Source organism: Hippopotamus amphibius, chromosome 4 (genome assembly GCF_030028045.1).
Source record: "Hippopotamus amphibius kiboko isolate mHipAmp2 chromosome 4, mHipAmp2.hap2, whole genome shotgun sequence".
Classification (NCBI taxonomy): Eukaryota; Metazoa; Chordata; class Mammalia; order Artiodactyla; family Hippopotamidae; genus Hippopotamus; species Hippopotamus amphibius.
Window position 1 is genome coordinate 134,178,183 of NC_080189.1, and position 15,181 is coordinate 134,193,363.

Here is a 15,181-nt window from a genome sequence, read left to right on the forward strand (position 1 = left end):
TGTGTGTGTGTGTGTGTGTGTGTGTTTGTGTAAGGAAAAGATGGGGTGGCGGCCAGTGGAATTACACAAACATGAGAGAAGAAAGGTGTGCGTTCACACGCGTGGAGGGAAGCACATCCATTTTCTGAACTCTGGAATGTACAAGATACGGAAACATGTTAATAAAGAAGAGTAATGTACTAGGAATGTGTGCTTGACATAAACTGGCTTTTCCAGAGATTTTAAGTGATTCCTGGCTGAGGAGATATGAAGAGATTATAAGAGAACAAAGAGGCTGGGGATTAAAATGCCTCGTTGGCTAGAGAGAATCCGTTCACTCGCCACTGGGTGTACCCGCCCTGCACAAAGTGCTGCACCAGCATCCCTGGCGTTCCCGGGAAAGACACGTGCCGGCCACTCTGCTCCTCCCGCTCCCAGGCCCCGGCCACACACGAGGAGGAGGCCGAGGATGTCCTCACACCCACTGCCAGACCCCCAGGGCCCGGGAACGGTGGGTTCGCACAGGAGCTTACCCGGTCTCGGAGATCCGGGCAGCAGCAGCAGGGCGCAGGGGCTCCCCTCGGCCCCTCAGCCCCCCGAGGCGGCTTTCGGGATCGCTCAGGCGGTCGGTCCCCAGTGAAGCCGTGCCACGTGGGAAGGCGGCGGGGCCATCGTCATACCCGTTCAGCAGGCCGGGGCCTGCCGGTGCCCGGGTCCTTGTGGGCTGGCGCCCCTTGCCGTCATCCTCCCGTGCTGCCGGTGGGTTTCTGGACAGCTTGTAGCCGTGGGAGATCAGGAGGTCTTCTACGCTGTACATAACGCTCTGGCCTCATCAAAGCCTGGCCACGGGGACCGTGGTGGGGGCAGGACCCACGCTGCAGGGACAAGGAGAGTGTCTGTGAGCCATCACCGCCTCCCCCTGGGGTCCAGCACCTCCCCACCCTCGAGCCCTACCAAACCGGACCCTGGTCACTGTGCCTGCAGAGAGCAAGGGAAGAGGCGGCCTCTCCATCTCACTCAGGCCAAGGGGGAGGCAGGAGGGCTAACCTCCTGGGGGAGGGAGAGCTGGTCCCTCCTGGACCAGAGAGGCAGCGTTTGCACTTTGATTCCACTGAGCCAGGGTGGGACGCTGACTCTGGGGACCCCGCCCCCGGATGGCCACCCCTTGCAGGAGAGTCTGGAATAGGGTTTAAAGCCATGAAATGATTAACAGTGTCCCCAGGCCCAGACATCTGAAGACAACACACACAGGAGAGAGGACAAAATAAATACAGACTCGGAAGCTGCAATTACTACTCCATGCTGCTAAAAAGAGAAACTCCCAGCGTCCAGCTTAATCTTATTATACTTCCCTGCTTTCATCTTGGAGACACACCTTTTGTTCCAAAAGGGCAGGCAGAGCGAGATCTTTAATCAGCCCGGGGCCGTGATGCACTCAGCGGAAGCAATCTGGGTGGGTAACCGGCCGCCGAAAATAGATCTTCAGTCTTCAGCTCATGAGAAATGCTGACCAAGCCTACACACCCAATGCCCTACACAATCCCCAACTTCTTCCCACACGAAACTTTCAAGGATCAAATTTCTCCCCAATCTACCCTGGGGGAACAGTTTGCACCTCTGTGGAGAGGGTGTCCACATCTGAAGCCTGCCAGGGCACATTCATTCAACAGCAGCAACTTCCCCAAACAAACTGTCCGAAGACAATGGGACCAGCGGAGAAGAATGAAAATGGACAGAAACCTACGTGAAAGCACGCGCGTGCACAGACATGGGGCTGCCATGTTTACTTTACACCAGAGAATCTTCTTTCCTGAGTCTTCCCGTTGCTGATAAGGAGGAAGGCAGCTTGGTCTGCCCTGCCGCTGCCTCCCCAAGGGCTGGATGCTGACCTGGGCGCTGGCCTGGGCGAGCACCACACGGCAGGCGGGCCTGGGAGAGCACGGCCAGCTCCGGCCCCGCTTGGCTGGGGGACAGAAATAGCAGCTAGCACAGTGGCAGTCCCTGCAAACAATGGCCAGGAAATGCCTGCCGCCCGTGTGCAGGTGAAAGGGGGGCGCGCGTGCTTCCTGCCGGCGGGGCCTCTCGCTGGGGGCCCCCTCACAGGATCCTGATGACTGTGCGTGTCCTCGTCCCCATCACACGCCAGACTCCGGCGGCAGCAAAGTCTCCACTGTCAGCAGGGGGAGCATGGGGAGGACCAGACTGGAAGCCTGTGATCCTCCACCAGGTACCTCGATCTCATGGACATTCACAAGCTCCTGCAGAGATTGTACTAGCAAGACCATCTCCACTCCTGACGCTCCTGCTGTATGTCTTCTAGGGGCTTGCACAACACGGACAGAGAAATGGAAGGACCAGAGAGGCGAGCATTTGTTCTCTGACGCCACGGAGCCGCGCCCTGGGCTGGGACTGCAGAGGAAAGAGATCCCATGACAACCCCAGGGCCGTGGGAACGTAGAGGCGAGGTCTGCTTTGTTCAATGCTAGGCCCCCTGCCATCTAGTGCACATTATGCGCTCAATAAATCACTGTTGAATGAACGCACAGTGGGAGAAAGGGACATTTGAGCTAGGTTTTGAAGGATGATTAGGAGTTCACTCCATAAGCCGCACGTGTGTGTGTGTATGAGTCAGGAAACTGGCATTTAAAATAGACTCGGGGTACAGTCATCCCAGCAGTAAAGAAATGACATGGCAACAGAATCCTGGCAGCCTAGATGAGGGTCCCAGACTCACCGGCTCAATGTCACATGTCCAGTCGGCACCATTAAGAGTTTAGGTCTGAGGAGACTCAGTTTCTCTGTTACTACATCAGGCCCTTTAAAAGCAACGCAAAGTGCACTGCACCCCAACTGGCCACCCAGGACACAAAGGAGCAGGCCAGCGTCCAGCACGAAGCCACTGTGAGAGTGCTAAGAAGCAATGACCCTCAAGGGAAACGTCTGGGGGTCACTGTCCTCCTGCGGTGAGGTCAGCTGGTCCATCCTGCCTCTGTCTGCGTCCTAAGTGTATTTAGCAAACCCTGAAGAGGCACGACAGACCCGGCCAGGCCATGAATATCCTTCAAAAAAAAGATGCAAATGCGAACAAGCCGTACTTGGCCTTATAGGTCTGAGGTCAGAAGTGCATGGATTTGGGGGGACTCCTAACTTGTCTGGTCTCACAGAGGCCGGCAGCCCGTGGGGAGCAGGAGGACGAAGCCCACCCGCTTCCGCACTCGGGCCGTGGGGCCCCCCAGGAGGGGATGACCCACAGGCCCCAGCACTCAGATGAGGTGCCTGGCCCCCGCGCAATCCCCGGAGGACCCCTCCCCCTCCGGCTGACCCTCGCCACCTTCTTGACCCCACGCAGAGCTGGGGCTTCTAGCTCATTTCCACGTGGCTGTTCCAATTCTTTTCACCGTCAGAGCCCTTCCAGGAGCATCCTTACCTACTGCAGGTGGACTGGCCCGCCCCTAACACCTCAGTCCCCGAGGCCACCAGGAGGAGATGCCGAGCTGCTGGGGAAGAGACGAGCCCCCCCGCCCCCCCACCAACCCAAAGGGCCGCCGCTAAGATGAGCACACACCAAAACTGGACGTAAACGCAAGTTATCGTAACATGAGATTTCACAGCTCGGAAAGACGTGGGTGTATGGGTGACCCCTGGGGCACCCACACCGGGGGCATCACAAACCTGAGGGTAACTTTACAGTCAGGCCTGTGGACACAGGGCCCCTCCGTATCCACGGCCCCGCATCTGCGGATGCAACCACGCCTGGGCGTGCGGGCTCACACCAGGGAAGCAGGCGCTTATTGAGGAGAATCTGCGTATACGTGGCCCCCTGCAAGGTCAAACCTGTGTTGCTCAAGGGCAACGCGCGTTAAAACAGCACGGTCCCAGGTGCGAGCCTTTTCATCCCAACGGTGGTGCTGGCATGCAGCTCCAGCTGTGATCCCAGGAGCACGTCATCAACTGCACCAAACCTCAGTTTTCTCATCTGCAAAATGGCAAGGATGCCATCTTCCTGTCTCACCAGACTGCTCCAAGGGCCAAATAAGTGCACGTAAAAGCATAAATCGCAGCAAACATGAGGCAGCGTTTACTGTGCCGTGATGGCTCGTTTGTCTCTGAGGGCTTACCTGCCCTAGGAAAAGCTTTCACCTTAGTTATCCACTGTGGTCACGAGGCCGTTTCCTTATTCCTTTCGTTTCACTTGGGATGTGACTCTTGATTTCCAAAGTCACATCCGCTTTCTATCACCCAGACAGCTGTCTTCCAGGAAGGGACACTTCCATCGCCATCTGAGTCGCTGAAAACAGCAAATGTAATTTTACAGAGTCTAGAACTTGCAAACACAACTCCTGAGGGCCTGGGAAGCACCAGGCGCTGAAACTGCAACAATGGACGAGACACACTCTTTGCTCGTGAGGAGCTTCCTGGCTTGCTGTAGCGACAGCTGGAAAACAGGCCACTGAAACACGGCACATGTGTGTACAGGGACAGGCGTTTGCCCCCTCCCCACAGTGTCACAGCACTGCGGTGGGGAGAAGGACAGGAGGAGAGAGATGGGACCCTCACCCAGTCTCAAGGGGTCAGGAAGCCTTCTGGAAGATCCCTTCTAAGCCAAACAAATCCCTCCAGGTAGAGCTGCACTGTGAGATGATCTTCCAGCCAATTCACATAAAAAATTTTTCTTCTTCGCTTATTTGTCGCCTTGTATCAAATACTCACAGCGGAACATCTAACGAGAGCGGTCCAGTCGGTGCAGGTACCTAGATACACTCTCAGGGAAGGAAGCCCAGAACACAAGGACAGAGACAAGGAGCCCACTCACTATCCTTCTCATTCCATCAGTATCTAAATACCGTTAATGCAGAGCAGACAGTTAAGATGACACACGTGTTAGCAGGACAGCCCACCGGGGCCTGGCCGCCTCTGCAAGTGGGGAGTTCCTGGCTGAGAGAGTCTTAAGTGGAGGTCGAGGCAACGGATTTGTAAGCTCTGTTGTTTTTACAGCAACCCACTGAGGTGTGTCACACCCGTCAGTCAAAACTCTAAAGGAAAAGTATTCACCCTCACATCCTGACGGGTGCTATTTCTATTCTATTTCACTTTTGAAAAATGCCGGTCACTGGGACTTCCCTGGTGGCACAGTGGTTAAGAATCTACCTGCCAATACAGGGGACACGGGTTCAAGCCTCGATCCGGGAAGACCCCACATGCCGCAGAGCAGCTAAGCCCATGTGCCACAACTACTGAAGCCCATGTACCTAGAGCCCGTGCTCCGCAACAAGAGAAGCCACCACACTGAGAAGCCCGTGCACCTCAATGAAGAGTAGCCCCCACTCGTCACAACTAGAGAAAGCCTGCATGCCGCAACAAAGACCCAATGCGGCCAAAGATAAATAAATTAATTAACTAATTTAAAAAAATGCTGGTCACTACTCAATTTGCTGCCACACTAATTGGTCACCAACTACAGTTTGGAAAACTCTAATGTAGAAATCAGTTCTGCTCTGGTCAGTACGCTGGACTAGATGACCCTGAAATTTTGTCCAGTTCAACAATCCCATCAATCTATGAGAAATTCCTTGGTCTAACAAGTTCCTTGCTCTGTTCTCAACAGCAAATATAGCTCTTCTATCCTATAAACATTTCCTTTCCAAGAAAAATCACAGCAACTAAGTGAAGCTACTTTCCTATTCTTAAGAGCATGAGATGAAAAGAAATAAATCTCCTTAAGGGAAAGTACGGTCTCCTGCTTCCTTCCTCTACCTGTGACCTACCTGGGGCTTGAAACCTGAGGCCTTGGAACAAAGCATCACTGGTTGACGGATGACCCGGTGTAGCGGAAGCTAAGAGGGCCGCCAAGGAACCCTTGACTTGAATTGGACCTGCAGAGCCGCTGCTTTTATTCTCTTTTGGGTTTGACAGAGCCAGGAAGCAGCTTTTTGTCTCTTTTGAGTTCACTATGGCTCTTTTCATCTTTTCCTACTATTCCCTGCCCCATATATTCCTAGAGTAAGTCCACCAATTCAAGGACAAAATTGAGAAGGCTCTCTACCACCCCAATAAAAACCTGAAAGCCTGGTAAAGGGACACGTATCTTGGTGGGTTTTCTTCTCTGGGTGGCGTTTTTAGCTGTTTCTTCTCATCTCAGGTGGAAGCTGCTTGCAGACTTCCTCCCACGTGATCTGAGTGAAAACGGGGCAGATCAGAGAGCTTTCTTGGCAGAAAGGCCTGGCTTTCCATCCTGGCTTCTGCTTGGTAGATGGCCTTTACCAAGTGACTTAACTTCCAAGCCTCAGTTTTCTAATCTGTAACACAGATCGATGGGACACTTATTGCAAAGAAAAGTGTGTGGTTTCTAGAAGCTATTAGGATGTCAGGATAGTAATTTCTACTTGACTTTGTGGCATTGCTCAGTTTACCAGACAGAAATCAGGGCCCGACCTGGCCCACCCGGCTCAGAGAACTTCGATAGCAAAAAAAGCTGTCTGAGTAAAGCAAACTTTGTAGGACGTTATGTAGAAAGAAGGAAAACTGGATTTATAACAAGCCTCTTTTTACAGAAGAAAACTTTCGTGCCAAGTGTACGACAACACACCAAAAAATAGTTCAACTAGAGGCAAACTTCTGCTTCTTCCCCTCTCTGTTCGGTTATTAAAATGCATACTCACAAGCACTGAAACTCCTAATATAACTGAAGAAACAGTGAAGGAAACAAAAAACAAGGAACACTGAGCTGGGTGAGAAGTCTGGGTTCAGTCCACAGTTCTCTTGTCCACCACGACAGGACTGGTTTAGATTAGATTCAATTCATGAGATGAGACCCAAAGGGAAATGCTCACGGCATGCAGGCTCTAATTTAGGTGCTTTAAGGTGGGGGACTGGGGTGGGGGCGGGGGGGGTAGAAATAACAATGATGAATAGCCCGGTCTCCCGGGCTGGGTGTTTGGACTGATTCATGACATCACTGGGTTTATAGTCTATGACTTCTTTTCCCCTTGAGGATGCTTGGGCTGCTAGGTGGTGAGAAGCTCAAATACCCTCCAAGAGATGCATAACGAATTCACCAAGAACATCTTCCAGCTCGTGGTTAATTTATTCCCCCGCCACCACCCCAACTAACTCTATACAAAAGCAGGAGGAGGAGCCCGTTCTATAAGCTCAGAATAGCAGCACAGGAAAGATAATAACGTCATCCATCCCCTGAGCATCTGCAGTGTACCAGCTACTCTGCTAGCTGCCTGGGACACTCTGGTTTCTACTCCCCGTAAACGTCCTGCTGTAGATATCAATGTGTCCATTTTACAGACAAGAAAACCGAGGCTGAGAGTCCAAGGTTACACAGCTTGGAAGCGCAGATCCAAGGGTCAAACCAAGGTCTGTCTAGCTTCAAAGCCCATGCTGCTATTTTAGGCTCTAAATTTCCTTCCTTAATAGCAACAAAAGTTTCCCAATTTACCAAATAATGCATAAATATAAACAAGAAAGAATAGAAGGCGTGGTGGCATGAAGACGAAAAATTGTATTTAAAAGGAAAAAATTCTTCTTTATTCTGTTGGACTAGGATGGCTCTTTGAGGTGATTCTTTCCTTGTACACACTAAGCACACACACACCATGTACACACGCATGTACATGCGCACACACGAGGGCTAATGCTTCACTTGACTGCAATGTCTTGAAGGCAATACTAGCACTGACTTCTAAACACTCAAAATACTCAGTAATGCGATTCATTCACAAATACACCACACAATGCTCTGTGACCTTCAGCAGACCTCGTCGATTATTTTGGTTCCAGGCTCTTCATCAGGGACCTGGAATTCTCATAAAACCTGCTGTGTGAAGCTGAAAAGCAGACAAACTACAACTCTGAAATGGGAGGGGAGCTTGTAACGTCTAAATTCTAAAAAGAAAAAAAAAATTATCTATGTAGAAATACCTACTCTTATCTGCAATGATAACAGGATCTGGACTTCAGTGAGCAGACAGTGGGAAACCACAGGAGGCTTTTTGCAGATAAAGGAAGGTGCTTTACAATGACTGCCAGGACAGTGAAAGACTAACACAGTCAGAACAGGGACAGATGTGTGGATAAGCAGTCACAAGTCCTCTCTTTTGTGACATGCAGGGGTGACAGGCAGAGGGGATAACGAAAAAGGAAATTAATGAGAGTTACTTTCAAGGGAAGAAGTACAATGGATTTTGGTCTTGGTGACTAAGGTAATGGTCCTTTCATTACAAGAAACACCGAAATCGGAAATAACTCTCAGTTGGAGAAGGTGACAGGTCATTTGATTTTAATTTAACCAACTTATTCCTGCAAAATTTCCTTCTGCCCAAATCATTTTCGAATGGCTTTTCATTGGAGTTTTTGTCCTTTCCAAAGACCCTGAATGAGACCACTTAAAGCCATCTTACTGTGAGGTGGGCTTCTAGGTTCTGTAAATATCAGCCGTATCCTTTATATTCAGGCTGAAGGGATGGTGAGGTGAGGAAAGTGCTGCTAACAGCCCATCAGCATTTGAGCACGGACTTGAGCTGGCCACCCCTCGCTGTAGGGATGCATTTCCATCCCTCCACACTGCTCAGTATGCATCTGCTGAGTGCATCGGAGCCTGAGACGATGCAGAGGAGAGAGGCAGAGAACCTGTGGGTTTCAATCTTCTCCCCAAAAAGTAAGTTAAGGCTGAACTAGAGGTTCTTTGGGGTCCTTCAAGCTCTAGAAACCACCCCTCTCTCTAGCCTCTTCTCGCCCATGATGAGCAGCAGGCACTTCTAAGTCAGCCGGCCCCTGAAGAGAACACAGCTTGTGGCCGTGACACAGAACAAAGCTAACTGGGTCACAGGAAGACAGACCCTCTGACCTTGGCCTTGTTAGGAGCACCCACAGAGAGGCCAACCCAGAGAGCGGAGCTAAGTGGCTACACACTGAGAGGAGGAGGCTGGTAAGGCCAGAGAGTTCCCCATGCAGCATCCTCCCTCCCGCCCTCCCACGGAGCCCAGCAATGCCCACTGACTGCAATTTGCTTTGCACTGGGTGTGCAGGCCCTGGGCTCTGAGAACACAAAGACACACACGCCCCGTCAACACCCTCCCCCGAGGACCTTCCAGGCTGGGAGGTGTTACTTCTGTCATGGGCATTCTCATCACGAGAGGTCCAGCCTCACAATCGAATGTTATCTAACAGGCTCCGCTGCCTTCTCCCTTCCCATGTATAAAAATATTTTTTTCTTTTCATATTGACTGTTATCAGGCTCCCCAGGCAGTGAAATGAAACGAAGTATCAAACTCATGAAATCAACCAGCACTTTTCTTCCTTTTTAACATTTGCCTAGAACTGAAAACTAAGAGACACACACCCAATTAAAAATAGGAAACACATGTTCACCCTCACCTGTGATCAAAGATACACAAATTAAACCCAAATGCCACTAGTCACATCTCAAATTACTGAAGCTTCTAGAAAGCAATAGCTGCTGCTGGTGAAGGCACAGTTGAGTGGTTCTATTTGTGGGGGTATGAATGTGGGGGGGGCTCTATAGGTAAATGGCTATTTCCTTTCTCAAAAGTGATTAATGTCATAGAATCTTTCAAAATCTGAAAGCCTACAGGCTAATAAACTCACTTCTTGGGATCCATCGGAATGAAATAATCAGAGATACACACAGTTTTATATAAGGATACTTATCCAAGTTTTAATTATGATAATTAAAAAAAAAAGGTAGACTAAATGTTCATTTAAGGGATGGTTAAAAAAATTCTAGTGCCTCCACCAGGTAGACCACAATATGCACACATGTATAAAATGATGTTTTCAGATATATTACGGCACAAGAGAAAATGCTCATGGTACAACGTTACATAATAAAGACAGGATACAAAGCCTAGATTCAGTGCATATAATACCAATTTCATTTAAACACATAAACACAAATGCCCTATACTTTCCTGTATTTTATGATGTTCTGTCAAGAAATGTACTGGATCGAACCATAAGAAGTTGCCATTTCACAGGTAAAAAATGGTTAAATATTGGCAGTTTCTTATATTTTAATTTATTATTTGACTATTGGGGAAAAAAACTAAAAACAAACAGCTACATAGGTAAGATTAGGAAAATATCTTGGAAAACATATCCCATATTTGGAAGACTCAGAGAATAAAAGATACACAGAAGAAAAGAATAAATGAATAGTAAATTACATAAGGTTCGAAGGGTCTAGTACTGGGTGGGACACCAAGTTCGGGCGGGTTTTTGGTAAGATGTTACAGAAAAACCCGAACAAACTTTGTGGCCAACCCAATATATGGTATTTGTGTCTTATCTGCTACAGAGACACTTAACCTGATCCTGGAAGGCTTAAAATCACATTCTGCAGATAAAATCAAATACAAGATCACAAGCAGCATTCTAAGGTCTTGCTGAGACATTATTTCTCGCCTAGAAAACCTAAAACTTCTCAGTTGTATTCTCTGACATTCCATCCTTAAGATGTAATTAGTCCCTCAAATTATTGGCAGTTGACTGTAAATATTTCTTCAACTGACAATTTTTCGGTCTAATGTTATGATTAATATACAACAAAGTACTTTCTTTAAACAAGAGGTAAATAGCCAAGACACAAAACAAACCAGATTGAGGCATGTTGCTAACTGATACATGGATTTTTATTGCTTTCTACATCTTTTTCTGGGTTTTTTTTTTTGATGGTAGAGCCATGTATTTTATTATGAGCAAGAGGATTGCCATTTCCCTTTCCAGTCTGAAAAATTAAATAAAGAGCTCAACAGTTTAAGTTCCGGGAGAGTAAGTTCTCACACCCTGTCGTCACCACACCATGGAGGGATGACCTTCTGCCAGGGCCCTCGAGTGGTTAAAACCTCCTTAGATATAAAAAGCATATTGAATCTGTGAAGTAATAGTTTTAGTAGGGCAACTTCATGGAGTTAAGTAGCTTTAAGGTGACAAAAAAAAAAAAGAAAAAGAAAAAACAAAAACAAAAAAAACCGAGACGGAAAACTTGGGTCTGAGATCAAAAGGCTCCTTGAACACTAATCTTGCTGGGTTGGGTTGGTAGTAAGGCACTGATTCAAAGAGAAGAAAATAAAGTGCCAAATATTATGGACTTTATTATTTTTTTTTTGTAAATACGATCTCTTCTGACTTCTTTGTCTCTTCCCCCACAACCTGTATGAACACACATACATACACACTCACACTCACACACACTCTCCTGTCTTCTCTTTCACCTCTAAATTGTCACACAATTATTGCTTTGGAGACCTCACCCACTTTTAAGAGACCCTAAGTACCTCACTAGCATGTCCAAAAGATTAGTGGTCATTAAGAAAAGGACTGAAATTGGATAAGATTTTTTAAATCTTCTGGAATCGTTGGTTATTTGCAAAAACAACTGTAAAACTTATAATAGATTAGAATTAAATCCCTCTATCATCACTGATGTCACACTCCACATATAAAGATCCCTTAAATGGTCTATTAAACGTATAACACACTAGTTTTGTTTTTAAACATCTTTAGGATAAAAGAGCCAAGGTTTCATAAAACTGTTAAAGTTTAAATTATTTCACAGAATTCTTACATTATTTATTTTCTAATTATGAAAGTCGTATCACGTTATTCTAGAAGTAAACGCTGAAAAATTCAGTGTTTGAGCAGAAAGGAAAAGTTCCCCCATCAAGAGATAACCATCTGGTTTCTATTTCTCCAACTAGTCTTCCTATACATACAGTCGCTTTCTCTCTCTTTTTCCCCCTCTCCGACATATATATCTTACTGTGTCTTCATAATAGTATCTAAATTCTTACATTTACATACAGAAGAAACAAGCTGAACGAGAAAGCTCTAGAGAGGTAAATAACCAAAACCCAGCAAACGACAAGGGTATTTAGCAGTCTGCTAATAAGGCTCTGTCAGTTGGGCCAGGCTGTTCCCAACTATATTATCTTTAGAAAGTTTCTGGAAACTATACTTAAAGAAAGTTAAGGTAATAAGCCAAATTAAACAAAATATCACAAATTCAAAACAAGATAATTGAGGTCTTAGCATCAGGGAGGTTCCTGTATTTTTTCCATAACATGTAAGGTTTAAAGACTCCATCAAGGTACTGGAGACTGTTCTAGTCCCTGTGGGCTGCTAGCTTCAGCATTCCTTAAGCCAGCTCGCCCTGGCAGCAAAGCACAATAGCCAGGTTTCAAGGAGTGAGATAACCCTCCCCATCCAAAAGGTGAAAAACAACATCTGCTGAAAAACCAAATAAACTGCAGTAATGGGTTCTGCGATCAGCCTAGAGGATTTCAGAGCCATAGTCCTTGCTCCTCCAAATAAAAACCACAGGAGAACAACTGTTTCAATCCAACGCTCTGTGTTCTAAACTCTCTTTAGATTAATTAGCGTCAAGTCGCGCCAAGCTCATTAACAGAGAAACTTCGCCTGGCCGGTATTTACTGTCCTCCCAAACTCGAGGGCTCTCCAGGAAGGACAAGGAGAACTTGGCGGGGCCGCAGAAGCAGACTCCTGGGCTTTCTCTACTGATAGCATTTCTAGGATTTATTTTTAAACTGCATTTAAAAAATGAGACTCCAAGGATCTCTTCAAAGATTTTTTTAACTGAAAAATTGGTCCATATTTATTCTCCTTGTGTACCTCCAATCTCCAGTTACCTTTTATAGCTAAAATTTTACGGCCAAATGTGTCTGGAATCTGTGACTTACTCAGTTATTGGATAACTCTGATTAGCCTGTCAAGCCCTTCAGAGATGTGGACACTCGGGCATTTTAAGTTACGTTCCAAGGAGGTGGAAAGACAAAAATCCTTTTTTTTTTTCTTTCTGGCACAGGTTTCCTCCACCCACCCAATCCCCCTAAATCTCTTGGGCCTGCCAAGGGCCTGACCTTCCGATCTCTGCAGCAGAGGGTGAAGTTTGGCAGGAGGAAGGCCCAGCAGATGAAGGCCTCTGTTCAACAAATATTTGCTCACCCCTCTAGTGGGAGGGAAACAGTTTGCTATCCGCTGCCTGCTCTGAGTAACACTTGCAGCCCTTCAGGAAGCTTGTTCAGCTGGTGGCCAAGAATCAGACACCTAATATCAAGGTAAATATAAAGTCCAAACCCACAGAACATTATGGGAAACCAAACGAATCTACCATACTCCCCATTTCACATGAAAACCAACAAAAGTTCCCCAAAACAGAATCTCCCTAGAACTTCCAAAAAAACTTACACTCCCCTGCTTTGCTGGGCGGTCTTAATCCATTCATTTTAAACTCTAATAAAACTACCTGACATAAGGCAACATTTCCCTGAAGTTTTGCCCACTCAAACTACTGAGTCTGCAATTTTCCTCCAAGTGTTTCTGGCTGCCTGAATCCCTGTCCCACCTCCCCTCCCAAGAATCCCCTCATCTTCCAACTGGCATCTCAAATCCCCAGGATATCTACTTGCAAATCTGAAAAGACAAAAAGCTACAGAAGGCAGAAAACCTCCGAGTTGTGTGGTCCACACAGCTCCACCCTCTCCCCGAGACAGGCCAGGCAACTAGATCTCTGGAGGGAGATGCGGCATGGCGGTGGGGCCGGGGATGCAGCGGGTGGGAGCCTGGGTGGCAGGGTGTGGGTGTGTTGGGGGTGGGGGACCTGCCTAAGCGGATTGCCCAAAGTCCTCTGCTCCTAGAGAGCGTGGATGAGCAAGGGCTAGGGCGTGACCAGGTTGCGCTGGCGTAAAGTTCTCGTTTTCATTTCTTTCTTCAGTAGTGAAATCACAGCTTCTTTTTCAAACCCCCAGAAGAATCCGAGGCGCTCGCCTGCTCTTGCCCGTGCTAGGGGCAAGAGCGGCGCCTTCGGCTGTAGGTGCTGAGCTCACCGCGCTCGGGGCGTCTAGGAAATCCCTGGCATTCGGGGGCAACCGGTGGCGATGGTGGGGGCGCAGAGGGTGCGCGCGGAGACCCGGGACCCGCAGGCGGGCTCCAGAGCCCATAAGCGAGCTGATGAGCGAGATTTACAGCGCTCCCAGGCGGGGCTCTTTCCTTTCTCCCACCCGGTTTCCCGTTTTTCCTCTTTCGCTTCACCGGCAGCCGCCGGGGGCCGGGCCACCGCAGGCACCAGCTGGAAGGCAGCGGCGATGAGCTCCCTAATCCCGGCCCTGACCCCCAGCCGTGGGCCCGCGGCGCGGCGGAGACCGGGCGGGGCGGGGGCGCGGCCGGCAGCTCCCAACGTCCCGCCGGCAGGTCCGGGCTGCCCGGGGGGGGGGGGGGGGGCGGGGGGCGGGGAGGGGCGTGGGAACCGGGGACCTCGGGGACCCCGCGCGGCGGCTGTCAGTTCCCGGGGCGGAGATGCCCGCGAAGTCTGGGCGCTCAGGCGAGGGAGGGGGATGGCGGGCCGGGGGCTGTGGCCGGGACGCCGGGAGGCGGGCAGCGACCCCCGCCCTCCGGGTCCCTCCCCCCCCCCCCCCGCGCCGAGGGGCGACACAAGCGCCAACGCCGGCCGCGGCCCTCGGCGCCGACCGGGCAGCGCGCGCCCGGGGCTGGGCACCTAAGGGCGGGGACTCGCCCTCCCGGTAGGGGGGCGCCCCCCGCCCGAGGCCGCCGGGCTGGGCGCCGCGCGGGGGGCCCCGGGCGGGGCGCGGACATCCCCCCACGCCGGGGAGGGCGCCGACCCGAGCCACGTCCGGGCTGGAGAAGTTGGGGGGCGAGCGCGGGAAGCGGGAGGCGAGGCCCGCGAGGCGCCGGGGGAGCGGCCCGCATGGACCGTGGGAGTCAGGAGGGGCGAGAGACACCGAGACTTACCGAGCGGCTCCCTCATGCTGCCCCGCGCCGCCGCCGCCGCTCCGGCCGGCCGGGGACCAGCGCGTCCCGCCCCGCTCGCAGCCGCCGCGCCCGAGCATGCCCGGAGCAGCCGCCGCCGCCGCCCCGCCCTCCGCCGGCCCCGCCCTGCCCTCGCCCCGCCCACTACCCCGCCCACCTCGCGCTCCGCTCCGCCCCGCCCCGCCCTCCAGGCGGCCTCCGGGCTCCTCTCTCTGGCCGGAGGGCGGCACCCGAGCGGCGGAGGGGCAGCCGAGGGCGCAGGTGAGCCGGCCACCCTTCCCTCTCTTTCCTGTCACTTGTTTGGGCGGCTTCAACCCTGTGCGACTGATACACACAGCCACACACAGATGCACACAGACACACTCATACACACACACTTTCACAAACACAC

General features: G+C 50.3%; 1 protein-coding gene across 3 annotated transcripts in view; it reads right to left on the bottom strand.

Annotated features, from left to right (window-relative positions):
• The window catches only part of JCAD (junctional cadherin 5 associated), a 37,556-nt gene extending 22,648 nt beyond the window's left edge, over window positions 1–14,908 (bottom strand). The window contains exons 1-2 of one of the 3 annotated variants that reach the window (XM_057733472.1): window positions 14,773–14,908; window positions 513–854 (exon numbers count right to left, since the gene is read on the bottom strand). In XM_057733472.1, the coding sequence (XP_057589455.1) occupies window positions 513–796 (284 nt within the window). In that variant the 5' untranslated portion in view covers window positions 797–854; window positions 14,773–14,908. Of the gene's footprint in view, window positions 1–512; window positions 855–1,354; window positions 1,421–3,813; window positions 3,953–14,772 lie in introns of those variants that run through there. The other 2 variants (XM_057733474.1, XM_057733473.1) reach the window with 2 other exon arrangements.
• Between the last annotated feature and the right edge of the window lie 273 nt (window positions 14,909–15,181).